Source organism: Diceros bicornis, chromosome 3 (genome assembly GCF_020826845.1).
Source record: "Diceros bicornis minor isolate mBicDic1 chromosome 3, mDicBic1.mat.cur, whole genome shotgun sequence".
Classification (NCBI taxonomy): domain Eukaryota; kingdom Metazoa; phylum Chordata; class Mammalia; order Perissodactyla; family Rhinocerotidae; genus Diceros; species Diceros bicornis.
In genome coordinates, this window is record NC_080742.1 from 87,947,711 (window position 1) to 87,975,604 (window position 27,894).

Sequence of the window (27,894 nt, forward strand, 5' to 3'; positions counted from 1 at the left end):
CCAGGCCTCCTACTGAAAGCTCTCATTTTACTCGATAACTTTATAGTAGTTATTATAGTTTATCATTATAGAAAATAATCACACGGGCTGGCCCCGTGTCTTAGCGGTTAAGTACGCGCGCTCCGCTGCTGGCGGCCCGGGTTTGGATCCCGGGCGCGCACCGACGCACCACTTCTCCAGCCATGCTGAGGCCACATCCCACATACAGCAACTAGAAGGATGTGCAGCTATGACATACAACTATCTACTGGGGCTTTGGGGGGGTGGGGAATTAAAATAATCACACAAATATCTATAACTCCATGAAGAAACGGACCACAACTATTGTATTAGGATATTTCATGCTAGGCTACATTGGCAAACACAAAAACAAAACACCTTCCAAAACACAACGTATTTCTTGTTCATGAAAAATCTGATTTGGGGTTAAGGGCTCTCCTCTCCTCCTGACTTAGGGATGCATGATTCCTCCATCTTGTAACTGCTGATTCAGCATGTGGCTTCCAACACCTCCATAGATGGCAGACGGATGAAGGAAGCAGGCAGCATGTGGTTTGAGTGGGTCACATGGCACCAACTAAACCGCAAAGAAGCCTGGGAAATGGAAGGGATCACATGGACTATTTGATGAGCACTGTTTCTGCCCCATCTGTGCTCACCGCGTCTCCAGTGCTAGCATAGTGCCCTGCAGGGACTCAAATATCTGTACAACAAGCGGGTACCTTTGTCTTATTAGAAGCGTTATCCATCAACACAGTTTTAACATAGAAGGCAAAGGCAGGGGAGGGAAGTGAGTTAGTGCACCTACATGCACATAAGCAAGAATAAAATAAGCCTTTTAAGAGGGCAAATACAGCATCAGAAATGAGCCTTCCTTTAAACAAAACTTTTTTTCTTACAAATTCAGTTTTACATTTCAGATTATGTTCACTATTGGCAAAAAGACAGGAGTAGGTACAAACCTTCTGGAAGTCAATTTCTAAGTATTCATTGAGGGGAATAAGCTTTTGATTACAAGGAAACTAAGCACATCACTTGAACCTAAAAATACTTTTATTTGTTCAGGTACTGCATGGTATATTTCTTTTATGCACTGACAAGGGAGCTGCAATAAAGACCTGGCTGGTTCTGGTGAAGATCTTAGGTATTTTTTATTATCGGCAATGGATCCCTTCCTGTCATTCATTACAAAGAAATAAGCACTGTCTTGTTAAAACGATTTACTACAGAGCACTTCCTTTATCTAAAATGTAAGCTTGTTAAAATATTTGTGAAAAAGTCCTAGATACAGTGAAAAGTAAAACAGGGCCACTATAGGAGATAGCGATACCGTGATAATCGCTTCAAATATAACCACTTACAAAGGATTCACCGTTTACCTTTCAAAAAATTCTTTTTCCACTTACAGGTAAAAATCCTTTTGCTGCTCAAGCCTACAAAACCCTCAGAAAACACTTCTAGTGTTTGAGGGCTATATAAAAGCTTATCTTCTAGCTACCCTATTTACAGCAATTTAATTAAAGAAATGCTTCTGACATATTTAAAAACTATAGCACAAAGTCTTGTTCTTCTAAAAAAAGTATACATATTTCCATCAGTAATATTTATTATTAAAGGGAAGGCCAAAAAGCCAATAGAGTTTGTAATAATGCTTTTCCTACTAATAACGTCTGTATATCACATATCTATTTTAAACCACAAAATAAAGTTTATTTAGGTTTGTTCCTCAATACGATTTACTCCACAATTTACACCTCATAATTGACTTTTTACTTGATTACCTTGAATAGAGGTGCATAAAAAAACATTGTAAAAATAATTATTTTAAATATTAAAAGTTTTATTTCATTTTCCTTACAAAATGACAGTTAAGTTCTTTAAACAGAAGATTTCAACACAGGACAGGCTGTTATGCTGTGACAACAAAAAGATCCAAAATCTCAGTGGCTTTCACCCCACAAGTTTATTTTGTGCTCATATTTTATGTCCCTCAGAGGTCAGCTGAGTGTTCCAGCTCCACCTCTCCTCACACGGTGAGGCAGGCTGGTGGAACAGCCATCTCAGAAATTATCAAGTGCCATGGAAAAGGGGAGAATGAGGTAAAGCATGGACTGGCTCTTAAAACCTTCATGTAGGAATGAAACGTCAGTTCTGTTCACATTTCATCAGCCTAAGAAAGTCAGATGGGCTTTGCAACTGTACCGTGCACCCAGAAAGCAGTGACTTGGAAATGTGGTGAACGGCACTAATAACGATCACTACAAATGCCTTTATCCATATCATACCTCTTCCCTCCCCCAAAGCTTTGGCAGTATTTTTTTTTTTTCTGTGAAGATCAGCTCTGAGCTAACGTCCATGCCAATCCTCCTCTTTTGGCTGAGGAAGACTGGCCCTGGGCTAACATCCGTGCCCATCTTCCTCCACTTTATATGGGATGCCACCACAGCATGGCCTGACAAACGGTGCGTTGGTGCGCGCCCTGGATCCGAACCTGGGCTGCCAGCGGTGGAGCGCATGCACCTAACTGCTACGCCATGGGGCCGGCCCCTCTTTGACAGTATTTGCTTCACTTTTTCCCCCAACTTTTTTTTAAAATATAGTCATGCACTGAATGACGACATTTCTGTCACCGACGGACAGCATATCCTACGGTCCTGTAAGATTAGTACCACATGGCCTACGGGTGTAGAAGGCTAGACCATCTAGGTTTGTGTAAGAACACTAGATGATGTTCACACACATGATGAAACTGCACAATGACGCATTTCTCAGGATGTATCCCCGTCATTAAGCAAAGCAAGACTTTAAGAAATCTGTGTATGTCCACAGGAGTTAGTCACAGATGTAAACATCACTTATTGTATGTGGCGGCAGGAAAGAAGTTGATTGTAGTTTTGTGCAAACGAGAAAGTGAGAAGTTTCACCCGTCACTGTTGGGCCCCCAACTCTTTCTGCACTAGGCAACCACGCCGAAAGAACTCACTCTCAATGCAGCAAAAGCTTCCACTGCCTTTTCCAAGATGCAAAGGGAGCTGCTCCAAACATAAACCTGCCTAAACCCCAGAAGGAAGCTATCTTCACCCCCTAGGTCATGCCCAGACCGTTCTCCTCACTGCAGACTCAGATAATGCCGACATGGCAGCTACCGATGAGCCTCTTCCTACTTTTCAGATGTCAAAAAGCAAAGGCTTTTAAGTTTCTCTCCCTCACCCAGATCCCCAACACTTCTACCTCACCTCTGAGGCTGTCCAGCATCCCTCTGGGGGTATATGCGGGCCCCAGCGTTGCCCAATCAGTGGCAGGTGAAAGGGACTTTTGACACATCCGGAAGGGAGCAGCTTGTACAGGAGATTACAGAAACTGATGACTCAGTGGATCCACAGCTGTTACCATGACTACCATAAGCCACAATATACAAAACTCCTAGACGTGGAAACATTTTCAATAGCATAAGTTCTTAATATCATATAACAGAATAATTAGGAAGAAAAATACCCTTTCAAAATACAGCACGTCATGACCTACCTGAGATGTGTAGGGGTGAAGCAGGTTCAACTACAAGTGCACGGCAGCAGAGAACCGGCAGTGCCTTTGGCCAACCAAGGCGGCTAAGACTTAGCCTTGGCAAATTCGAAAATACAGAAGAGTTTGCTGATCCCAGCAGGCTAGATGTCTTAGAAAGGTGTCACTTTTCTCAGTGAAACTATATCCAGAGAAATTTGACTAATTGATGAACTGATCAGAGAGTCAATGAAAGAAACAAATATTATGCTTTGACATCTACACATGTCAAAACAGCACTTTACACAAAACAAAAAGCCAACTTATGGGGGTTTTTTCATTGTTTTATTTGGGAAAAGTGCTTCTTACAAAAGGGCAGCTGCAAAATACAGAGACCTCTGCAACAATTACTTGTTTTTTCTTAAAGTGAAAGAATGGGTGGATCCAGGAATCAAAGCAGTAGACGGACAAATCAGGAGCATCTCCAAGTTATTTTCAGGAAACAGAGCAACAAAACACAAAGCTAAGATGTCCAGTCAAGGAATTCTTCTAATGACTTAACTAGCTTGTCTCGTGGATTACCACCTCCTCCCCTTTAGTGGAAAAGCGTTACTTATTACTGCAAACCAATTACTCCTAAAAGAAACACTCTAGAAGATAGTTCTGAATCACATCTGTCTACCTGCAAAGCTCAGGGATGGAATGAGGGAAATACCCACAAAAACAAACCTAAAAACCGGACAACAAAAGCCCTCAAGGAGGACAAAGGTTTGTCAAAAAGTGCCCAGACTGGGAAGGCTGGGAGATCATAAAACATTAAATACAACTGTGTATCTGAGACCCAGTTTGTCTTAATATATGGGATAACCAGATAGTTTAACCTCTATGGCTAAGCCCATTTCTCTATTTATACAGACAGACAGAGCTAGCATGGCTCTATTAACAGCTACTAATTACTGCTTTGTCCTTTAAGATCTATTTGCCACAACAGGCTGAAACCTCTAAACCGTGTTTTCCACTAAGGCTGAGAACACTGCATCTACGCAGGCACGAGCAGCTTACCACACACTCACACTCACACACACCAAGCCTACCAGCCCTGGGGAGGCAACTTCCAACTCTGCATTTATTTTATGCCACTGTATCTTTCAGACGTGCTCTCACAACTCTCCTATCACGCTACACACAGTAAAACCCTCAACACATTCGCACCTGGTTCTGGTTACCCAGTAGTTTTACCACTTGTGCGCAATTAAACAAGAGACCAAAACCACAGAACAAGTGCACAGGGTGGGGGATTACAGTGGAGGGAACAGATATAAAAACAGAGATGTGCAGATTTCACCAGAAACCTCCAGTTTCCACCTCTGCAGTCTGCAGCAGAAAGCTACTTGCCACAGTTCAGATCCTTCATCCATCACCCCTATTCTTGGACCCCAAAGTGGGGCCAATGCTGTTCCTTTTGAGCCTGGGGTCCTCAACATGAGTGTGGGAAGTCCGTGGATGCTACCCTAGAACCGTGAGAATCTGGTTGAAAACAGATGACGCAACAAACCTACACTAACTGTCTGACAGTTAAATTCGTGTTACAAAAAAACTAACTTTAAGATTTATTTTTGTAACTTTTTTAAACAGAGAAAACAACACACTCCTTGGGGAAAGGTGAGGGATTGAGAAGACAGGCCCTGGGTAAAAATTATTACGACAGCACCTGGAGTTGATAGGCCTGCCTAGGAGACACGGGCACTGCCACACCACCACAGGGGACAGCTACTGTCTGAGGCCCAGCAGACCAGTTCACGCGCCACGCAAAGCTGCTATAGATCCAAGTCATAGAAATCTTCCAGCTCATCATGAAACAAGTCCCACTCGTCTTCAGAGTCCGTCAGGTCGTCGTCCCCACCTGCAGCCAAAAGCATAAGCAACATCTCGCCCAGCTCAAAGGTGACAACCTCTTCTTCATCGTTGTCAAAGGGGTTGCTGTTCTCTCTTTCCTCAATGAGCTCCCAGAAGTGGTTCCTTCGTTGGGCCTGTAAAAAACAAGGCCATGATAGGGATGGCACTGTCGAGTAGGATCTTCTATTCTGTTGTTTCTAAGGCAAACCATCCAGCACATCAGAGGGCATGACGAACCAGACTTCTCATTTAGGGTTTCGACTTTACCAATTCCTCCCCTCGGGTTACTCGATGCAAACAGTTTAGTCTAGAGCGTTAAGCATTCTAGTTTCTCCTTTCAAATCCCTCCCAGTTTCCTGAGGTTGGTTTCCTCCTTTAATACTCTAGTCTCGCTCCCAGATCTGAGTGTTAATCTTCTCCTTCCCCTACCCCAATCTTTGCAGGACTCAACTGACAGTGTGGTATTTCCCCTCCTTTAAAAAAACAGTGAGAGTTACCCGGTATCTGCTTGATGTTCCCACTTTCTGTCTCTGTGGCTCCTCTCTACGGCCATCAGGGTACGCATGCTTGTAAAAACAGTTCCCTCCAAATGGGCAGCTCCCACGTCCTTCATCAAAATACCTGCACGCCTTGTTGCTGGAAAGGAAAATATCGCAACCCTTATTCACAGTGGATTTCAGGTCTGTATTTGACTATCATCCGGGCTTCCTTTAAACAGGTAGGGATAGAACCAGTATGTCTGTTTATAGCCCTCCCAAGGTGTGTTCTTAACCATGTGTGTGCTAATTCATGAAATACTAACTAGAAACAAACACTCTGCTCAAGTCTACGCTGTTTAACCCTTCTAGTCCTGCAGATCCAGCAGAGAGAAAATCTTCTAGAAAGCCCACACACAAGAATACAGGACAACGGTAACATGGACTCAGAATAAGGCAGAACCCCATTCCTGGGGCTTTAGCTGTCAGCAGCAGACTTCATTATAACACAGTCCCTTGGCATGCACCCCAGGGACTGTGTTATAGCAAGACACATAATGGGTAAGTGTTATCGGGGGTGACAAAATCAACCGTACTGGGAAGTAAAAGAAAGGGCAGGAAGGAGGTAGGAGTATATAATGCAGCACTGTTCTTTTCAAAGTGAACCCAAGCCAAGCTGGGATCTGAGCTTAAGAAAAGGCTGCAGTGCTCATACCTCATTGCCTCCTTGTATTTCTGAATGAGTTTCTGCTTCTCTTCTTTCTCCTCCACCCAGTACTCACTTGGAATGACAAAGTTAGATGTGATCCGGCATTCTGGGCAGGACCTGGGAAACAATGAACAGGCTGCAATGCAAATTCTCCTTTACAGGCCCACTCTTCTTCAAGGACACACCCTGGTGTGTCACCTCCAGATTTAAGACTTAACTGAAAGGCAGGTGGGCATTTCCTGAAAGGGTTCCACACAGTCACACAACTGACCGTTCCTTTTGAGGCACGACAAACTCCTTTACATATGCAATTCAATGGCTAGCCAGTTCATTAAAAAAAAAATAACTTAGGTGAAAAAAAAACAACAAAAGAAGACATTTCACACAGACTCCTTTTTCTTTCGTTTAAATAAATTTATTTCTTGTAACTTTGCTCTGTTTAGATTATGTAGTTTTTGTTCAGTTATGAGAACAATCTTTAAAGGATGGTGGATTATTGGCTAGCTTAATGGATGGAAGAGGAACGTGGAAAATGTAAAACGTCAGGAAACATACATTCAGAGCTAGATAAGTTTGTTCACTGAGCCTAAACTGGCTAATCCATTAAACACAATCTCCTCAGAAAAAGCACGAAGATTCTACTAACTGATACACAGGGTTTCCTCATTCAAATAAAAGTAGATAACCAACTAACCTAGAAGCTAGCTGAAATACAAACAAGAAATCCCAATTAGAAGAATACCCCAGTTTCAAGATAAAATGCATGCATTAAAATGCGGTCCATCTGGTTGAAAGTTGGCACAAGATACTAAATTCTTCCCCAAAATAGAAAGCACAAACGAAGATTGGGGAGGAGTCTCACTTTATGATCTTGCTCTCAAATTGCTTAGCACTCCTCCACTTGCGAATACACTTGAGACAGTAGGTGTGGTTGCAGTTGGAGAGAATCCCAAAGCGGCGCTCACTGGGGTTGGCTTTCTCATAGACCACCTCCATGCAGATCCCACACACCATGTCCTTGCTGCGCTGCACAGCAAATGAGAGCTCCATGTCCTTCTCATGGGCCTCAATGCAAGACTAGAAAGAGGGGAGAGAGAAGAAGTGTAATCAAGTCACTGAATAATGAAAGACTTCAACTTGACAGTTAATGACTCATGTTCAGAGAATCAAACAGTCAACTGAAAAGATAATGCTCCAATCTGACACGAAAAGCAGCTTTGTACAGAAGTGAATACAAGAGTACTGACATTCCGGGGCTTTACACTACTATAAAAGTCAAACTGAGGACTCAACTTCAGGAACTGAAAAGTTACCCAACCGTCTCTATTCTGCAGCTCGACCCCTGCTGTTATCCATATTAAAGACAGTTTTTTATACTAAGTTTGTTGATTTTCTGGTTTCTACATGGAAAATACAATCAGGAGTAAGGCCCTAATTTACAACCTGTCAGAAATAAGGGTGAAGGAAACTAAAATTTATTAGGTGACAATTATTGCCAGGCACATAATTTTCACAGTAAAAGAAACAAAAAACCCCACCTTTATTGAGATATAACTCACCACGTAATTCATTCCTTTAATTAACGGTTTTTGGTATATGCACAGAGTTGTGCAGCCATCATCACAGTCAACAGAACATTTTCATCACCCCAAAGAGAAACCTCAGACTCATAGTAGTCACTCATTTCCCCGTAAACCCCTCAGTCCTAGGCAACTACTAATCTGTGGATTTGCTAATTCAGGACATTTCGTAGAAATATGTGGCCTTTTGTGACTGGCTTTGTTCACTCAGCACATTTTTAAGGTTATCTATGTTGTAGAAAGTATTAGTACTTCATTTCTTTTTATTGTTGAGTAATATTCTGCTGTATGGACAGACCACGATTTATCTATCCTTCATCAGATGATGGACATTTCAGTTGTTTCCACTTTGGGGCTACTATGAATAATGCTGCCATGAACATCCATGTACAACTTTTTGTGTGGATATCATGTGCTTTTTATTTTAATTGAGGTATAATTGACATAACATTACATTAAACATACTTTTTTAATCTCTAAGAAACATGCTAACTGTAGGAAATGCAAAAAAGCAATAGAAAAGTCAACCATAATCCCACATAACCACAACATTTTAGTATATTTTCTATTTTTTTATCTTTTTCCTAAACCTTTTTTTAACAATCCTCAGAGGTAGGCAGTACTATCCTCAATATACAGATGAAAGACCTAGGGATTTAACCTGCCTAAATTCACAGCCAATATGATGTGAAGGTGGATTCAAACTATGTCTACCTTATACCATGCTTCACCCCAACAACAAAATTAACTTTTATTAAGCAGAGATATCAGAGATCAGAAGGAAAATTTGCTCCACTAAATATAAGGTTTGTGATAAGGTCTTCTCAAAAAAAATTTATGCTGCAAATGGGCTTAAAACCATAGTCTGAAACCCTCATTTGTCGCTGTTGGGAATGTAAAATGGTGTGGTCACTGTGGAAAAAGTTTGGCAGCTGCTCAAAATGTTAAGCACAGAGTTAGCATATGACCCAGCAACTCTATGCCAAGACAAATTAAAAGATTATGTCCTTAAAAACTTATACATGAGCGTTCGTGGTATAATTCATAATAGCCAAAAGGTGATCCAAATGTCCATCAACTAACAAATGGAAAAATAAAATGTGGTACAGCCGTACAGTGTATTATTATTCAGCCATAAAAAGGAATGAAGTACTGACACACACTACAACATGAATGAACCTTGAACATATGCTATTTTAGCCAGTCACAAAAGGCAACATATATGATTCTATTCATATGAAATGTCCAGAATAGGTAAATCCACAGGGACAGGAAGTAGATTAGTTGTTGCCAGGAGCGGGAGCAGGGGTAGAATGGAGAGTAATGGTGCTCACGGGTATGAGGTTTCTTTTTGGGATGATGAAAATGTCCTAAAATTAGACAGAATAGTGGTAATGGTTGCACAACTCTGTAAATATACAAAAAAACAATGAAATGCACATCTTAAAAGAGTAAATTGTATAGAATGTGAATCTCAGAAAAGATGTTATTTAAAAAAAGAAGAGAAAAAGGGAAAAAGCACGTAGTCTGGGGTTCTGAAAGCATGATTTCCTGATAAAGCATATGAGAAGCCCAGGAAGGAAAATATCCCTACTTACTGATAACCATTCACTTCACCCAATGTTTCTCTGAAACGAACCCACAATGTTGTGAAAGGGCAAGTATAGTTCTCACACCTATTAATGTAATATCTCCCTAAAGACTTACTTTTATATGTTGTGATCTCTGGGCAGCATCCATTGGATGGAGGACCTGCAGCCCACACATATCACATGAGTCTCCATGGAGATACACACAGTTCTCCCCATAGCGGCACTCTCCCACTGCAGCATAGGGGCAAAGCTGCTTCTTTGCTTCCACTGCAGTTTGCTCTTTCTCTGATTCTTCCTTGGTCACTGAGCCCTGCAGGGGTGCTTCAGTGCAGGAAGGGGCAGCTGAAAATGTTTAAGAGGGTGGTAAAGGTCCAAAAGGGATAAGGCAGATATATGAACTACAAGGTAACTGAGAACCTAACTGAAAAGAAAAAATAAAAAGAACTTCAATTAAACTCCAAAACAGTCTATTGAGCTAATTCCCTAACTCTTGAAAGAAACGAATTTTTTCTAATGTTAATATTTCCAAGATTAGGCTTGTTAAAAAAAAAAGCTTTTTATGTATTTCTTGTGCTAATATACTGATTAAAGAAGAGAGCCTTCAGTTTTTCAAAACATTCTAAATTCATTACTATTTGGATTCAAAAAGTTTCTTTCACTCCATCTGTAAGTCTTGGGTAATCCAATTTAGAGTTTTAAGATTAGGCTAAATATGAAGATTGGAAGCAGGAAGTTTGTGAAAACCCAGCTAATTGATGAACTACTGTCTAGCCCTCTCACTTGTTTTTATTCTTAAAAATACTCACTCCGGCCACAGTAGGGCTGCCCAGGAACAAACTCAATGGCGTTCACCCAGTCTTCTGAACCCGCTCCTACAGTCGCAAAGTTTGAATTTCTTGACTCAGCTTCGCCCATATTCATTTCAACAATCGGTCCAACTACTGATGAGAGACTTGAGGAAGCAGCAAGGGATGATTTTGCATTTAGATCTGTAGCAGTTACTTCTTCCTGTTTCAATGGCTTGCTATGTTCATATCTAAAAAAAATTTAAAAGTCAGCAGTCACTGTCTAACCAGAAGCCTCTAGATGGAATCTATATATTCCCTAACCCTGTCCCTGGGTTCTTTCCAAACTACTGCACATGTGAATCACCTGGGGAATTGTTAAAAGGCAGGTACCTAATTTCTAAGTCTGGAGTGGAGCCCATGATTCTGCATGTTTAACAAGCTCCCACATGATGCTAATACTGCTGGTCCAGGGACCACATTTTCAGCAGCAAGGCCATAGACCAGAAGTCAGCAAACCTTTGAAGGGTCAAAGACATAAATAGCATAGGCTTTGTAGGTCGTTGTCAGCATCACAACTATTCAACTCTGCAACTGTAGTTCAAAAGCAGCCATAGAGTTTATTTATTTTTTATTTTATTTTTTTGTGAGGAAGATCGGCCCTGAGCTAACATCCGTGCCCACCTTCCTCCACTTTATACAGGACACCACCACAGCACAGCTTGACAAACGGTGCGTCGGTGCGCGCCCGGGGTTCCGAACCGGCGAACCCCGGGTCGCGGCAGCAGAGCACGCGCACTCAACCACTTGCACCACAGGCCGGCCCCTAGGCTTTATTTAAATGACTATGCGTGGCTGTATTCCAGTAAAACTTTCTTTACAAAAACAGCCTTTGGCCAGGTTTGGCCTACAGGCCATAGTTTGCCCACTCTGCTGTAGACCATCTATTTTACCCTCAAATTCCACTCTAATCAGGAGTTTCAGATAGTTGACAATCTATAGTTCCCATGGCAACTCTACTAAAAACACTGTGAGGCCAAAATTGACTGACTAACCAAAGCAGGGCTGACACTCAAATTCAACAAGTAGAAATGTGGAACATTTTACCAACACATAAATTAAAATGCTCGCAATAATAAAAGCGAGAGACAGTATTTACAAAATATACAATATGTATTTTCTTTTCCTATATCCATTCATTCAATTACTTCCATTTCCAAATTCTTACCCTAAACCTTTTCTCATTCCTTTTCATCTGTACAATGATCATTAAACCACATCTCCAAATATAGAAAAAACTCTATTTCCTTCAAGAAGCAACTTTCTGCCTGAGAAAATCCTCACAATTCTTTGAGCATTTTATGCTGATTCACTCATACAATAAATTAATAACGTATGTAGTAAATCTAAACTATTATAACATAGTATGTAGCATATAGCTAGCAGTTCATGTAATCAATTAATTAATTGGACAATACTAACCATGGGTCATCTGTGTTATAAGTGTCTTACACTTCTATCTAAAAAAAGAGTAAAACTTAACTAAAGACTGTCCTTTAGCTTATGGCAAACATTTAACATTTGCTGAGCTGGTCTTTCTCATTCTATTATATTATCTCAAAGCTTCAGATTCCTACCCTAAAGCATCAGGTAACCTACTCTGGCTTTGCAGTACAAGTAATCTGAGTATCCTGCTATCGGCTACAAAAACCCAATGCATTTTATTCCACAGACTGGAACCACGCAAGCTGAAGGATGAGGGGAAGGACTGTCATGAATATGCTCTATCACTCGTACCATCGCACTTTACAGTCAAAAAGTTCTCAGGAAATGTTCTTTCATCATTTTAGAGAGGATGTAGATGTTGTAACTGTCAAATAAGTGGTGTTCTAAGTCTAAGGTGACTCTAAGGCTGCTCTGTACAACATGGCAGCCATTGGCCACATCTAGCTATTTATACTTAACATTTAAAACTCAGTTGCATGGTCCTTGCACTAGCCACACTTTCAGGTGTTCCACAGCCACACGCAGCTAGCAGTTACCACATTAGACGGTGGGATAGAGAGCATTTCCATTATCGCACAAAGTTCTATTGGACAGCACTGCTCTGAAGCTTATTTTAGAGCAATAGGGAACCTCAGAAATCTAGTCTCAAATCCTCACTTTTCAGATTAAGTAATTCCCTGGTTTGAAAGGGAATTTCAGAAAAATATCTTAATTACTTTCACAGCCTTTAAGTTAGAAAAGAACCTGGGCTCTGGAATTACGACAGGCTTGAATTTAAAATGCCAGTTCCACCAACAAAGAAAGCCTTCAGCACTTGAGAAAGTTTTAAATGATTAGATAAAAATTAAATGTCAAGATGCATAAAGAGTCTAAGAAATAGATATGACACCCATATTTTAATTCTCTTTCTTTCTTCTTTGCTATATTCATTTTAAGGATTTCAGGGTAAACGACTCAAAAAAATACTTAATAGGACTCGAATGCTCATCACCATCTAATTATGAAATTGCAAATATTATGAAGTTTTTGAAAGGAGTGCATTTTGGTTTTAAAGTAAATTTATCAAGGAATCAACAAGGCATAATAAAATTTTTGAAAACACAGAATATTAGCTAGAAAAGTCCACATTTGTAAATAAATGAAATTTTCTTGTTTTCAAATATTCTAGTTCTACGGTCCTAGAAGAATCTGTTTTAAGAGTAGACTAAAAAATTGGGATAAACACACTCAGTTAATTTCTTTGATCAACACCTAGTAATAAACATCTACCATGCATTAAGAACTGGACCATACACTGAGGAGCCAAATATGAATAAAACAAGGTCCCTGCTATCAAACGAGAATCTATTTTGAAAATTAACTTTTTAAATTAAATTATTCTAGAAAAAGAATAGTACATCAAATAAAAACAACTTTATTCTAAGGGATTATATATTGAGGGGCAAATATAGAATTTAAGTTTAGAGAAAACCATTAAAGAACATATGTTCTCAAATCTGCCTACTTAGGCAGTTATTCCCTTAGTGCACAGTAGATCTATATAAAATATGCTTCTGAAGTGAAGATTTGTGAGTAAACACTAGGAAACATAAAGTACAAATAAGAAAAAACTAATAAAGCAGGACTCCCATTCTGAAAGATGTTTACTAAAGAATATGGCTCAGTGAAGTATGGACCTCCTTAAGAGCAGGGATCAGCCAACTATGACCCTGGGGCCAAATCCTACTAGAGCTAAGAATGGTTCTGCCATTTTTAAATGGTTGGAAAAAAGATCATTTTACGACACACGAAAATTATATGAAATTCAAATTTCGGTGTCCCAAAATAAAGTTTCACTGGAACACGGCCACATCCATTAGCTTATGTATTATCTATGGCTGCTTTTGCGCTACAAGACACTGTATGGCCTGCATAATGAAAAATATTTATTCTCTGGCCATGTATAGCAAAAGTTTGTCAACTCCTGCTTAAGAGGATTCTCACGTCTATTCGATTCACAGTCAATGACAGTGGCTTTGTTATAGTTATTAAATTAATTCTTTAATGGATTATCACAGAATCGCTGATCCTTTTAGTCAAAGTGTTAAGTAACAAATAATGCTGAGCCAGCCCTAAAACTAATATTGAGCTTTTCTTTCACATCTTGCAAAGAATACTTTGATATAGTATCAATTTCTATCTAAGGAAGTTTAATCAATCTTTCTTCTGGCTCTAAGCAAAAGCCAGACATTTTTCCCTCCGGTTGGCTTGCAACTCCCCATCCCCAATTGTTTCAAGGTTTGATATCTGCCTTTAAAGATTTTCTGTTTTTTTTTTTTTTTTGGTGAGGGAGATCAGCCCTGAGCTAACATCCGTGCTAATCCTCCTCTTTTTGCTGAGGAAGACCGGCTCTGAGCTAACATCTATTGCCAATCCTCTCCTTTTTTTCTTCCCCAAAGCCCCAGTAGATAGCTGTATGTCATAGTTGCACATCCTTCTAGTTGCTGTATGTGGGACGCAGCCTCAGCATGGCCAGAGAAGCGGTGCGTCGGTGCGCGCCCAGGACCGAACCCGGACCAAACGCGGACCACCAGTAGCGGAGCGCACGCACTTAACCGCTAAGCCACAGGGCCGGCTCCTGCCTTTAAAGATTTTAATTCAGTAGGTCCACAGGGCAAAATCCCTCCAAAGGAAGCAAGATCTACCACAACAATGGTTGTCAACCAAGGCACTGCGGCCCCTGTCTCCAGGGGCTGTTCAGAAACACTGACTGGGAGTTCTACCAGCATTTAGTGGGCACAAGCAAAGGTGGCTAGATGGCCTGCAATGTGCACAACAGTCCCGGGCGATGAAGGACTGGCCTCCCTAAACAACACTGCTATCATTATGAAACACTGACGCGGCAACACTTCTGAACAGTTGGAACTAGGATGTTATCTTTCTTTATAAACTATTCCCTCTATGAGAAGTTAAAGTATTTGAAATCCCTGGGCACGGGCCAAGTTGTATAAAAAGATCCCTGCATAGTAAGAGTGAAAAGTAGGTTTAAGTCCCCAAGTATAACTATTTTTTTTTTCAGGAAGATTAGCCCTAAACCAACATCTGTTGCCAATCTTCCTCTTTTTGCTGAGGAAGATTGGCCCTGAGCTAACGTCTGTGCCCATCTTCCTCTATTTTATGTGGGACACCTGCCACAGCATGGCTTGACAAGCAGTGCGTTAAGTCCGCGCCAAGGATCTGAACCTGTGAACCATGGGCTGCTGAAGCGGAGCATGTGAACCCAACTGCTATGCCACTGGGCCAGCCCCCCAAGTATAATTTTAACAAGAAAAGTCTTAGAACAAGCCCCTCCATAAGATTCCTTCTTTAGCTAGTCTATAACCAAGCTTTTAATAATCACCTATATCAGCCTGTCCCAAACAGTTACCACCAACTTTCCTTTCAGGAAGACCATTAGTACACAGGTTTCCCTAACTCCTTTCACTTTCCTAAAAGCTCTAAACCCAGCTCAAATCAGAATCATTCCCCAAAGAGGGAGCTGTATCCTTACTATAAAGAAAACCAAACAGGAAAAAAACAAAAACAGTTCATCTCCCTAAATGTCAGAGCCTCACCAAAAGAGGGCACCTACCTCACTCCCTGGCCTTCAACCTCGGTCTCCCACAAGGAAGCCCACTGAACACAGGGTTATGCTGAAGATGGGCTTCTATACTTACTCCCAAGGAGAACACGGAATGCCATGTGGGGCTGGCAAAGCTACCTGAAAAATAAGCTGATTAACACAGAGCCCAGGCCTTAGCTCAGATTTCTTCAATTTAACTGTATTTCCCATTCATTCCACCTATGTGGCCCAATTACATGAGCACTTCTGAAACAAGAGGCTCATCTGTTAACTAGCCACACTTTTCCTCATTCTGTCACATAGTCTATCGTCCACACCTCTTTTCTGGGCACCTCAGAGTTTGTCTCCACTCTCATCAATATTCAATTCCCCTCTCCCTAAACATAGTTTACAAGGATTCCCAATTGAATAACTAGTCAAGGAGCCCATGTCCCCTACAATTAAGTTGGTCTAGAAAACCTACAGAGACCATCCTACTCTAAAGAATTGCTCACTCACAGTAGGATGGAGTTCTAGCAACTCTTCCCCCCCTTTAATACTGTGACTGCAAAAGACATATCTGGGTTTTTTGTTTCTGCTTTTTTTTGAGGAGAGAGTCACGGTGTCATTTTTTTTCCTTTCCAGCAATATTGCAATGGAAAAATTAGCAGAGAGCAAAATGATTGACTACTAAACTCAGTTATCAGCGGATCCATTTCTGAGCTCCTACAGTCATGGGAAAAGGATCTTTTTCCTTTTCTCTATCCTTACTAGATTTCCTAGTAAAACAGATGTGGAATGACCTAACATTAATAGCCTACCCAGCAATAATCTCTTAGTCTTTTGAACTCTAAACATATGAACCCAATAGTTCTGATAATAGGACACTAAAATTGCTATGACATTGCCAAAATGTCTTACCTAGTATGATGGTTTAACGTATGTCCAAAATTCTTTAACACTTCTCCCTTCAAAAGATGGAGCCCAATCTCTCCCCCCTTGAACATGCGCTGGACTTGGTGACTTGCTTGTAATAAACACAATATAGTGGAAGTGACAGTGTGTGACTTCTGAGACTAGGTCATAAAAGGCATTGTTGCTTCCTCCTTGCTGTCTCTCTTGAATCACTTGCTATGGGGAAAAGCTGGCTGCCAAGTGTGAGGGCACTAAAGCAACCCTCAGGAAAGGTCCACGCGGTGAGGAACTAATGTCTCCCGCCAACAGTGTGTGAGTCAACCATCTTATAAGCGATCCTCCTGCCCTCATCAAGACTTCAGATGATGGCAGCCTGGGCTGAAATCTTGACTACAATCTCTTTTGAGAGTCTCTGAGCTAGACCCACCCAGCTAAGCCATTCCCAGATTTCAGAGCCCCAGAAACTAGGAGATAATAAATGTTTACCGTTTTTAGGCTGCTAAATTTCGGGGTAATTTGTTTAACATCAATAGATAACTAATATACCGAGATATTTTCTGAACTGGGAAGATAAAGAAAAGCTCTACCCAATTTTCAAGCACAACCCACTATTGCTGATTGCAATTTAAAAGGATTATGGTACCAATTCAATGGATAACGATAGAGATTACTTAATAACTAATCCCTCTTGTTCTCTAACATTCTGAGGTAGATACTAGAGACATGCCTGAAGCATTTTCCCTAAATTTTAGCTTAAAATTAGTCTTGGGGGCTCGGGGTTCAGGAATGTTTAGCTGGAATGACAAGATCTCTTAACTAGTAACCTACTACACTATTCCAAATGCCTGCGATCCCATTTGCTCTCCATAATTCATGTTAATAGAAAACAACTGAAACTAGTCCTGTTTGGTCAAATACGCCCCTCATTCTTGGTCTTGAAAAGAAAATGCCACATACAAACATACCTTCACCACACCCTATCCCTAGGTTTGCAGAAGTTGCTCCTCAGGCATTAAGTAAACTTAGGCTTGTATTACAAACTCATGTTTTATTTTATTTATTTATTTATTTTTTGTGAGGAAGATCGGCCCTGAGCTAACATCTGCCAATCCTCCTCTTTCTCCTAAGGAAGACTGGCCCTGGGCTAACATCCATGCCCATCTTCCTCTACTTTATATGGGATGCCACCACAGCATGGCTTGCCAAGCGGTGCGTCGGTGCGCACCCGGGGTTCTGAACCGGCAAACCCCGGGCCGCTGCAGCGGAGCGCGCGCACCTAACCACTTGCCCCACCGGGCTGGCCCCCAAACTCATGTTTTAAATATGTAATAATACTTCTCTCCAAGGGAGAGATTTCTGTCAGTGTACCAACATTCCTAAGGAGTACTTTACAAAGCATTATTTTAAATCTATTGTTTATAAAGCTATTAGAATTACGTATTTTGCTCTCATTTTTTTCTCCCAATCCATCCCTGAACAAAGCTGACTTATAAACAAATTCTTACCTGCAGCGGTCTCCATAAATACAGTACCCTCGCTGAAAATACTTGCACACTACTCCATAGGGACTGTCAGAGAGGTCATGCGAGTAGCGACAGTTATCTCCTTCCTTACAAACCCCATGCATGAAATACCTGTGAGACAAAGAACCATAAAGTTAGATTAAAAAAGACTAAAGCCAGTGTTCAAAGAATTCATGACCAATATATTCTACCAGTAGTATACCAGTACTGTATACTAGTAATATATTCTACTATTATATTCTACACAAACATGTGAAATGAACACAAAGAAAGTAGAACCAGACCGTATGACCATAAAATTACCCATTACGATAGCACAGGAAGGCTGCCTATAGATACAAGCACTAATTTAGACGTCGACTTTGAGGTCATCATTAACCTTGCCTCTGCAGGTTAAGTCTGACCACTGTTCTCATTTTACAGTCCTAGAGCAGTAACTTCTTGTGAAGGATGTAAATTATGTTAAAAATTTAAAATGTTAACACCTTAAGGGGCAGTTGGGGCGAGTCTTCTATGAATAGAGTCTATCGATCCCAACTGACTCTGTTCGCGGAAGACTCACCCTAAACTGTTCAGAGAAAATTGAGAACAAGGGAGTGCTACAGAGGGATAAGTTTGGGAGGGTCGGGGTGGAGGGGGGCCAGATGGGGACATGTGTGTGCACCTTGATAGCTGTTTCGCGCCGTAGCAATTCGCGCCATAAAATGTAACTGTCTGAATGTTTTGAATTAACCAATCATGTAAAACCGCGCCAACCTTTTCCCGCTTTATGCTCCCAAATCCTATAAAAGAACTTGCCCCCTAAGGCTCGGGGTCGACCCCTCTGTCTCCTGCGAGAGACACGAGTCGACCCGGAGCTCCGTTCAATAAACCTCTTGCGTTTGCATCAAGTTCGGTCTTCTGTGTCTGTGGGCCCGCGTCATCCCGAGACCTGGTGAGTTGGGATTTCCCTCCCCTTCCCCTTGGGAATCCAACACTTGTTTTCCGCTAACTTTAGCCATAATGGCAGCTCTATCTGTAAAAAAATCACAGATGAAGCAAGAAACAACGTCGATCAGAACAGGTCAGACTACTGTATGTGTTTCACTTCTTCAAGAAACCATTTTAATTCTTTAAAAGCCACATGTGAAAATACAAGAAAAATCTGCTGCAAAAGTAGAGGCAAAGGGAAATCACTTTATGTCCTTTGTTTAGCAGACTTTTGTTCCTTTGCCTTAAAGGATTACATGTGTACCTAACTAGCTGTTTCCAAAAACAAAGTATTAAAATATGACTCAGTAGTTTCTAAGAGGACCTGGACCAGCAGCAGCAGCACCTGGGAATTTGCTAGAAATGCAAATTTTGAAACCCTACCTCAGACCTAATTTGGAAACTGGGGGATGGGAGGTAGCAGCAATCTGCATTTCCTCTAAGTAACTGCAGATTAGGGAAGTGATAAGGGTCTTATTTTTTGTAGATAAGGGGATGGGAGGTAGCAGCAATCTGCATTTCCTCTAAGTAACTGCAGATTAGGGAAGTGATAAGGGTCTTATTTTTTGTAGATAACCCTGTTCCTATAAAGTGAGTAGAATCACCACCACCCCACCCTCCCATCACTGACTTCTGTCAGGGTTCATTTTTTTAATTCTTTGGTCCTTTATTGGTCTCCTTCTCTTGAGCAGGGTTATGAAGATTTAACTTTGGCAGGCCACAACTCCTCAAATATGCACCTACGTACAGCTGGTAGAGAGTAAGGGAAAAGCGCCTATTTCCAGGGTGTAAATGTGGTTGACTTGTAGGGGACACCGCTGTATCCAACAGTGTCACACAGTTATCTAGAGATGGTAGGTAGAACAGCACGAAGTCGCCCAATGATCTGAATGATATTGTGGGAGATCAAGATTTGGCCACCCTGAAATATATCTCTTTACCTTGATTGTTTTTTCTGACGGACATTTGACCTCCCCCACTAACTGCCTAAAGAATTTGACATAGTAACTCCTTCCTGGAACAGATCTTCTATCTGATGGCTGTAACATAATGTAAAATAGATGCTACAATAGAAAAGGCACCTACAAGCCCATCTTATCGGAAGTTCTGTCTCTCTGGCCACATTCTCTGGATGGCCCTGCAGGAGTTGCCAGACAAACATTTACATTTATAAGGGAAATCTCCATTTGTAAAGGTATCTCCCTCTCTATATCAGGAAGAGGGGGGATGACCTCATTTCTAGAAACTTATCAATGTGGAAGGTGAGGCCTTAAATCTGCATAATAACCTTACTCTTGTTTACTGTGCTTTAATGGTAATCTCCTGTAACTGACACCCCCCACGCCCAACATGCTCCTTTGTCTTTAACTGAAGATGGTACTTAAGACGAGAATTTCTGCTATTGTGTTGAGAAATGCAGTGTCCCTGGTTTCTCCCATGTATACATGTTATTAAACGTGGTATTATTTTCTCCTGCTAACCTGTCTTGTTAATTATTTGGCCAGCCATAAGAACCTTAAGGGAAAGGGCAGAGGGGGATTCTCCCTCTTCCCTTACAATATACAGAAAAATATTTACCTAAGGAGCCTTGAAGAAGGCTGCCCCAAATTGAAATGTGAAAGGTTCTATTCAGAGATTACCTGCAAGTGAGCCTTCTATGTCACAAATTAAATGTAAAGAAAGAACAGAACATCTTGGTGGAAACAGTTTATAATTACCAAGATCCTAAAGTGCCCTACGAATGCAGTCTACAACAAAATACAAGAACATGGTAGGAAGTCAATTTATAACTATAATTAACCTAATTTCAACTGTTAGTAGGTTTAACTTAATCTAAGTCAAGTTTGAACTTTTGCTCAACTACAAGACTACTTTCTGCAAGCTTTGAAGCTGTTTGAGCGCCACATAACCCAAATTTGAGCTAAACCACTTGTACCAAAAGATAATTTCTAACTGCACAAATGAAGAGATTAACACTTAAAAAAAAACAAGTCAATGATAGTTACATTGTAATCACTACAACAGTATAATCATGCTGCTTCAAAGTATCTATAAAAGTATTCCCAGCTAATAATAGGTTATTCATTTGAAACAGTGTCACTGTTTGAATACAGGTGTTCACTGTCCCATCCCCAGTGGGGATGTTTTCACTCTCACACTCTAAACACAAGATAAAGGTGTCTATACCTTCAGTAGTTCTTTGGGGTCAGTTTGAAATCAGAGATGCATATACTGATACAGTTTTACAGCTTAATAAAGTATCTACCTAGAGATCTCAAGCTGGGAAGGTAGCTCCTAAACCTCGGGCACATCCTTGGAATTTAGGTTTGAGTGTAAATCCTATTTTGCCATGCTCTCATTCATTTCATTGTTGCACTTAGGGTGATCATGCTCCTCATCATGTCAAATTATGTGTTCCACGAATCACCACCTCACAGCTGCTGACCTTCACAGCTGCTGACCTTAACCTTGTTTCCTCAACCAGCTGCTTCAAGGAGCTCAACTTCCTAATACCTGCACTTGAACTTCCTTAGCATTTTTGCAACACCTACACCACTATCACTTTTTGACATCTCTGATGGTAAAAACTGTTCTCTAGAATCCCAAATAACAAAGTGAAAATTAAAGTCAACAAACAAATTAGCTGGCCTATGAGTAGCATGGCCTATTGGCACTTTTTGGCCAAGAGCACAATAGAGCATATGACCAAGAGTGAAGAGAACCAGGGCAAACTTGGAGATGGGGCTGGAGAGCTAGGGAACAGATTCTGCAGGGCCTTGTAAGCCAAGTTATCTTAAAGCAGTAAGAAACCACTGAAGGATCTGAAAGAAGGAAGTGTTAGAATCAGATTTAAATTTTAAAACACTACATTAAATTACCTTCCAGGTGACCTGTCTTGGCCAACTTATTATATTTACATCTAGGGACTTTAGTTGACCCCAAGTTTCAAGAGACAGCTTGAACGCAGCTACAAGAACAGTCAATACAATCAGGTTGCATCAGGAGTAGACCCTTTAGAAGTGAGTAGTAATAAAAAGCACACAGGGGCCGGCCCGGTGGCGCAAGCGGTTAAGTGCTCACGCTCCGCTGCCGTGGCCCCGGGTTCGCAGGTTTGGATCCGGGCGCGCACTGACACACCGCTTGGCAAGCCATGCTGTGACGGCATGCCATATAAAGTGGAGGACGATGGGCATGGATGTTAGCGCAGGGCCAGTCTTCCTCAGCAACAGAGGAGGATTGGCAGATGTTAGCACAGGGCTGATCTTCCTCACACAAAAAATAAATAAAAAATAAAAAGCACACAGGTTCAGAATTAGGAAGACTGTTTAAATTCCAGCTTTGTCACTCGCTAGCTGTGTGACCCTCAGGAAGCGATTCCATCTTAGTTTCACCACTCTTTCAGGTTTAAGAACTTAAAAAAAAAAAAAGCAGTAGGAGTGAAGTAACTGCACAGTGTCTTCGCTGTGGTCCTCACGTCTCTCCTTGCACATCTCTACTCTGCCTTGTCAGACCATACTTTGACCACATTTGTTTCTGACCATGCACTGCAAGAGGCACACCTGAACCAGTTAAGCAAGAGGAAGGCAAGCAAGAGGGCAAGAGACCTAGAAGTCATGCCACAAGAAGCAGACAAAGTTAGCATAACCTTTCCCAGCACTATTTCTGACAAAGTGGACACATGTGGGAAGCTACATCACAGAGCTGGCTCAACATAAGGACTGAGAAACAGAACTATCAGCAATGAAATAAGTTCCTAAGGTCCAGAATGAGCACCAGTGAAGGAATTCAAGCAGACACAAAATCACCTGATACTGCAGACTCAAGAGAAACACTAGAATACAAGCCCTAATTAGTTACTGCCAAACACTAAGCATTATTTTACGCGGCTGTTTGGTGTGGATGGTTTGGGCTTTTGGTTTGTTTTACGTGCCTTTTGTCTCTCAGTGATACTAACACTGCTGGTAGGCCCAGAATTATAAACAGGCCTCACAGTGAAATCCCTCCTTGCCAACCCATCTCTGTGTAAGTCTAAGAGATTATGACATGCTAGTGTAAATTATAGCAGATAACAGAAGAGGAAAAAAGGCAACCCATTCCCAAGAATTTCTTCCCAAAACAAAACCAACCAAAATAAGTGCTTTTGTTTTGTTTTTAAATGCCACCACCAAAGAGCCACCATCGAATTCACCTTGATGCCATTGCCCAGGCCGAGCTTGCCTTCGGTGAAAGGGTGGGCCATTTGATTCCTGAAGTTCCTTCCACCTTGAAGATTCTATGACTCCAAGCAGACATTGTCCAGTAATAAAGATAAATACAATTGACTAGAATCCCACTACTGCTGTGCCTCTTGGAAACCTAAGCATGGTCACCAAGATACAAGAAATCCCAATAGTAGGTTGTGAGGGTAGGATAGAACCTGACAACACCCTCAGAGTACCTCTAGGCATCATAACAACCTCTCTGGGGGTCTAAAGAAATTACAGAATATTAATTAATTTGGCATTTAATCACTCAATCTGGTATGACATTTCTTACTTTGATACTTAATTTCTGATAAGCATATGTACCTTGTTTCTCAAACTAGACTGTAAATTCCTGGTGGTTAAGGACCATGATTTATTCTGCTTTTTATCTCCTACAGTACCTACACACATAATACTTACATATTTAATAAAAATTGTAGAACACAGCCAGGTGTCCTGGTGTATCACAACGCCAGTAGCAAATTAATTGTTCTTTCCCTGGGCTGGATAACTTTTTCAATGCCATCCTTTCAAAAAACACTACATAGTTTGCAAATAATAAACTTCCCTATGGATATCACATCACTTGGACAAAGGCTTTCTGGGAGGATTTCCTTCATTTTTAAGCCACCTTAACTACACTTAAAAAAAAAAGTTTTTGAAAAATCAAAATGAAAAAATACTTGTTTTTGTCTATTATTTCAACTGCCTGAATACACATCTACCATTGTTGAAGCATTCTAATAAAGCAATGTCTCAATTCAAAATCACAATTTGCAAGTTACAACTTTCTTTACGCATTGTTTTAACCCCACACACTCCAAGAAACTAGAAGAAGCAATAATAGCATTTCCATTTCATAGTATTCCTCTAATAAAAGATACGAAAAATGGCCTGGTGAGGGCAGCATAATACAGTTCTTCAGGAAAGGTATACTTAGGTTTTTCTTAAGCCGCACAAGTAAAACACGAGATACAATTTCGAGAGAAATATTAACTAACAGGAAAATACAGATGATTCTGAGCAATTAAAAACAAATATCCATCATTGAAACAGTTTCTGACTTCTAAGAGGATTATACCCTAAGTGAAAAAAATAGCTTTAGTCCAATTCCTAGATATGAGGAGGAAATAAGCATAAACTCTAGGACACAGCACTATCTTGAATTCTCTTCAAAGAGGGTTTAGCTATCAAACACAATGAAAATATTTATTTATAATACAGTACTTTCCTGCACTCCCTTTAACGTCAGCACCATGTCTCTCGTGGGTACTAACGCTTATTTACGGAATAACTGAATGAAGTAGTTAGTCCCAGAAAGACATACACATGTTCTAGTAAGTCCTCTGTCTTTGCTAATTTACAGGTGTTTTTTTAAAAAATGAAAGCAGAGGAATCTTACTAATACATATTAAACTGGGTAATTTTAGGTGTGGATTTATCAACACCAATTCAAGCATTTACTGAGTATACCAGGTACTGAGTAAAGCCCCACAGAGACAATGATAACCAAAATACGGTCCCTGCTTTCAGAGAGCTCGGGTCCAGAATAAATAAATGAAGATAACATATTTGATATTCCTCTATTCAACAAGAAAGATTTTTTTAAAGTAGGAGATCATGTTGTACCTAGAACAACTGAAAACAATGTCAAATATTAAAACCCAAGACACATCAACTAACCTGTACTTTTTTTTAAGATCACTGTCTCAAGCAAAAGCTACAGACAGGCTTATAAAAAAAAAACAAGAACAAAAACTAGCACATCTAACCCTGTATCTTTTGCATAATGCTTCTGCAAAATATCAGATTACTCAGCAATGTAAATTTCTTAAACACATATAACTATTGGTTCACAGGCAAAGAATTCCCACTGGTCCAGAAACGATCTAGGATATTACATTAATTTCAAGATACTAAAGGCACGCAAAGAGGAATGATTAGTTTGCTACTCTTGTTTGAAATTCTGATGATACTGGTGAGGAACTAGAAATGGGGAAACAGAACATGGAAAAGTACCTAAGAGGGGAAAGTAAAGTGTAGAAGTGACTATGAATTCTGTGCAGAGAAGTCAAGTTGGGCTCCCGTTAAAGACACAACAGGATAATAATGAGATAAGGACAGTAACCTCAGGTTGGAGGTGGGTATTCAAGGCTAGACTATATTTAGATTGGAGATGGTGGGTAAAATCTAGGCATTGTATGGCGTTCTTGAAGAACTCACATATTCAAGGAAGATTATTTTCAGTGTATGGAGGTAGGCTGCGACAGGCTAGAAAGTTCAGGAATATAAAGGTTACACTAGTTCTTTTAGTTTTAAAACATTCAACTAGCACATATAAATCAACCACAGCATTGTAGAGAAAAGAGAAACAGAGACTCAAATAATTGGTTCCATGAATGGGAACTTTAAAATTCTCATTCCTTGGGATATTGCATTTGATTCCATTCTTAGGACCTACAGATGACCGATAAGAGAAGCTACCTAAAACAGCTTTTATGCTTTTTCCATCTCATTATTAAAAATCAACCTAAGTAAGCTTATCATTCATGCCTTAAATGTACCATATTAAAGGCTGGGAACGCTTCGATCCCGCTGTTAATACTAGGACCGTGAGTTCCGTATATTAGGAATATTTTTTCGTATTTGCATATAAATTATCCCACCCAGGTGAAAACCGGCGTTTCGGTTGGATTTTTGCAACTGAAAGTAAAAGAAAGGCTTCCAGTCGCTACCGATCACTTTTTAAAAATCCACGTATCACATCCAATTAAATGCCCTAATCTTATACGTACAGCTCGATAATTTTTTACATGCGTGCGCACAGCCATGTAACTGCTATCTACTCATCAATTATTTTTTCAAATATTTTCATCTGACACACCACATCAAACCAAACCTCTCTCCTCCGGGAGCGGAGAGGTCTATGACTCCCTTTAGGAGTAAGATGAGAGGATTTCATGAGAGACACATTTTGCCGGGGGAGGGGAACGGCAGCCCGTAAAATGTAAGGCGGAGGAGACGACCCCGGCCCGGCCCTGGGTTCTAAGACAAAGCTCGGAACCGCCCACCCGGATAAACGTACAAAGAAGAAATAACAAAAGCTGCTTCTCGGGGGAGGGGGGGGCGGAGAGCCGCGAGAAGACGTTACAAACGGACCACCCCGCGGGAGGCCCGGGGTCCAGGCCACCTCGCCGGCACCCGCGCGGCGTCCCCAGCCCGGCGGGGTCGCGGGGAGGCCGGCTCCAGGCGGCACCATCCGCCCCTCCCCGGACCTGCGGAGCCGGAGGCGGGGGTGGGGACCCAGCGACAATGAGGAGGAGGAGTCAGCCCACCTCTCCTGTGCGCGCCGCTCGCCCGGCGCGGGGAGGGCGGCGGCGCGGCGGCCCCGCAGCGAGGCTGCGCGCGCCCGGGCCCGGCGGGGGTTGACGCAGCGCGGGCGGGGAGGCCGCCGCGGCCGCGGGGACGGGGGCGGCGGCGGCGGCGACACGCCGGCTCCCGCTCCGCCCGCGCCCGGCCGCCGCCCGCCCCTTCCTCCCCGGCCGCGGTCCCCTCCCCGCGCCGGCGCCCGGCCGCGCCGCGTCTCACCTGCAGGTGACCTGTTTGGTCCAGCCGCCGCCGCTGCCGCCGCTGCCGTCGCTGCCGCCTCCCCCTCCCCCCGCCCCCGGGGACGGGGAGGTGACCGCGGGGGTAGGGGTAGGGGAGGCCGCTGCCGCCGCTGCCGCTCCTGCTCCTGATGGTGTGGCTGTTGTTCCGGGAGCTGCAGCCTCCGCCATTACTGTTTATCCCACACAGCAATGGCACCGGAACTTCCGGGATCACATAGTTCCGGGCCGGCTGCGGGGAGAAGGCGGCGAGGCGAGGGGAGGGGGGGGAGGCCGACCGAGGCGCCGCTCGCTCCCCTCGGCCCCGCGTCGCGTCTCCCAGCGCTCTAGCCGCTCGATCTGCCGGCCGGAGCCGGGGAGCCCGCGGCCCGCCCCCCGCGCCCTCTGATTGGTGGACGAGACAGTCCGCCGGCGAGGGGCGGGGCAGGCCGGCCTCCCCAGGTGGCCACGCCCCCTCCAGGCTCCACCTCCAGGGAACCAAAGTCCGAATTTCCAGAGTGCTGAACCAGAGGAGTACTTCCTAGCAGAGGCTGATGCGGTGGAAGGCGGGGAGGAGGAGATTCGGCACCTAGGCTAGAATCCAGACTTCCCCATGTACTGGCTCTGCCAATTACCAGCTGTATGAACTTGACCTAGATACCCATTATCTCTGAGCCTCAGTTTCTTCATCTTTCAAATGGGGCTGATATCAGTAGGCCCTGCCTCAGAGGGTTGCTGTGAGGATTATACGATTTGCGTGGCCATCACTGAGCTTAGTGTCTCGTACGTAGTAAACACTTAATAAATGTTCTCTCTTACTCCTCCAATCAAAGGTGTGATCTCTAAGCCCAAGAGAATAACGTGCAGGCGGCGCAAAGGCTCTGGAGTCAGCTTGTCTCCCTTATCTCCCGGCTTCTCCCATTCCGAGCTATGTGTCTTTGAGCAAGTTGAGTCACCTCTCTTGCTCCTGCCATCTCCATCTGCAATAATAATAATAGTAGTAGTAGTAATTTTTAAATAGTAATAACAGTACC

At 42.1% G+C, this 27,894-nt stretch overlaps 1 protein-coding gene across 1 annotated transcript; it reads right to left on the bottom strand.

The window, feature by feature from the left end:
* Positions 1-3,824: 3,824 nt before the first annotated feature.
* On the bottom strand, positions 3,825-27,189 carry MKRN1 (makorin ring finger protein 1). The gene is made up of 8 exons (XM_058531429.1): positions 26,865-27,189; positions 18,046-18,174; positions 10,561-10,790; positions 9,870-10,096; positions 7,445-7,659; positions 6,589-6,699; positions 5,895-6,033; positions 3,825-5,531 (listed from the first exon to the last, which is right to left on the bottom strand). Exons 1-8 carry the CDS (start codon positions 27,050-27,052, stop codon positions 5,319-5,321), a joined length of 1,452 nt encoding a protein of 483 aa, XP_058387412.1. The 5' UTR covers positions 27,053-27,189; the 3' UTR covers positions 3,825-5,318.
* Positions 27,190-27,894: the final 705 nt, after the last annotated feature.

Excerpts from the sequence above, each read along its gene's own strand:
- MKRN1 (XM_058531429.1), bottom strand. The coding sequence starts at position 27,052 with ATGGCGGAGGCTGCAGCTCCCGGAACAACAGCCACACCATCAGGAGCA. Across the intron at positions 6,700-7,444 it reads TTTGAGAGCAAGATCATAAA|GTCCTGCCCAGAATGCCGGA; the intron begins GTGAGACTCCTC and ends ATTGTTTCCCAG. Across the intron at positions 5,532-5,894 it reads GAACATCAAGCAGATACCGG|GCCCAACGAAGGAACCACTT; the intron begins GTAACTCTCACT and ends TGTTTTTTACAG.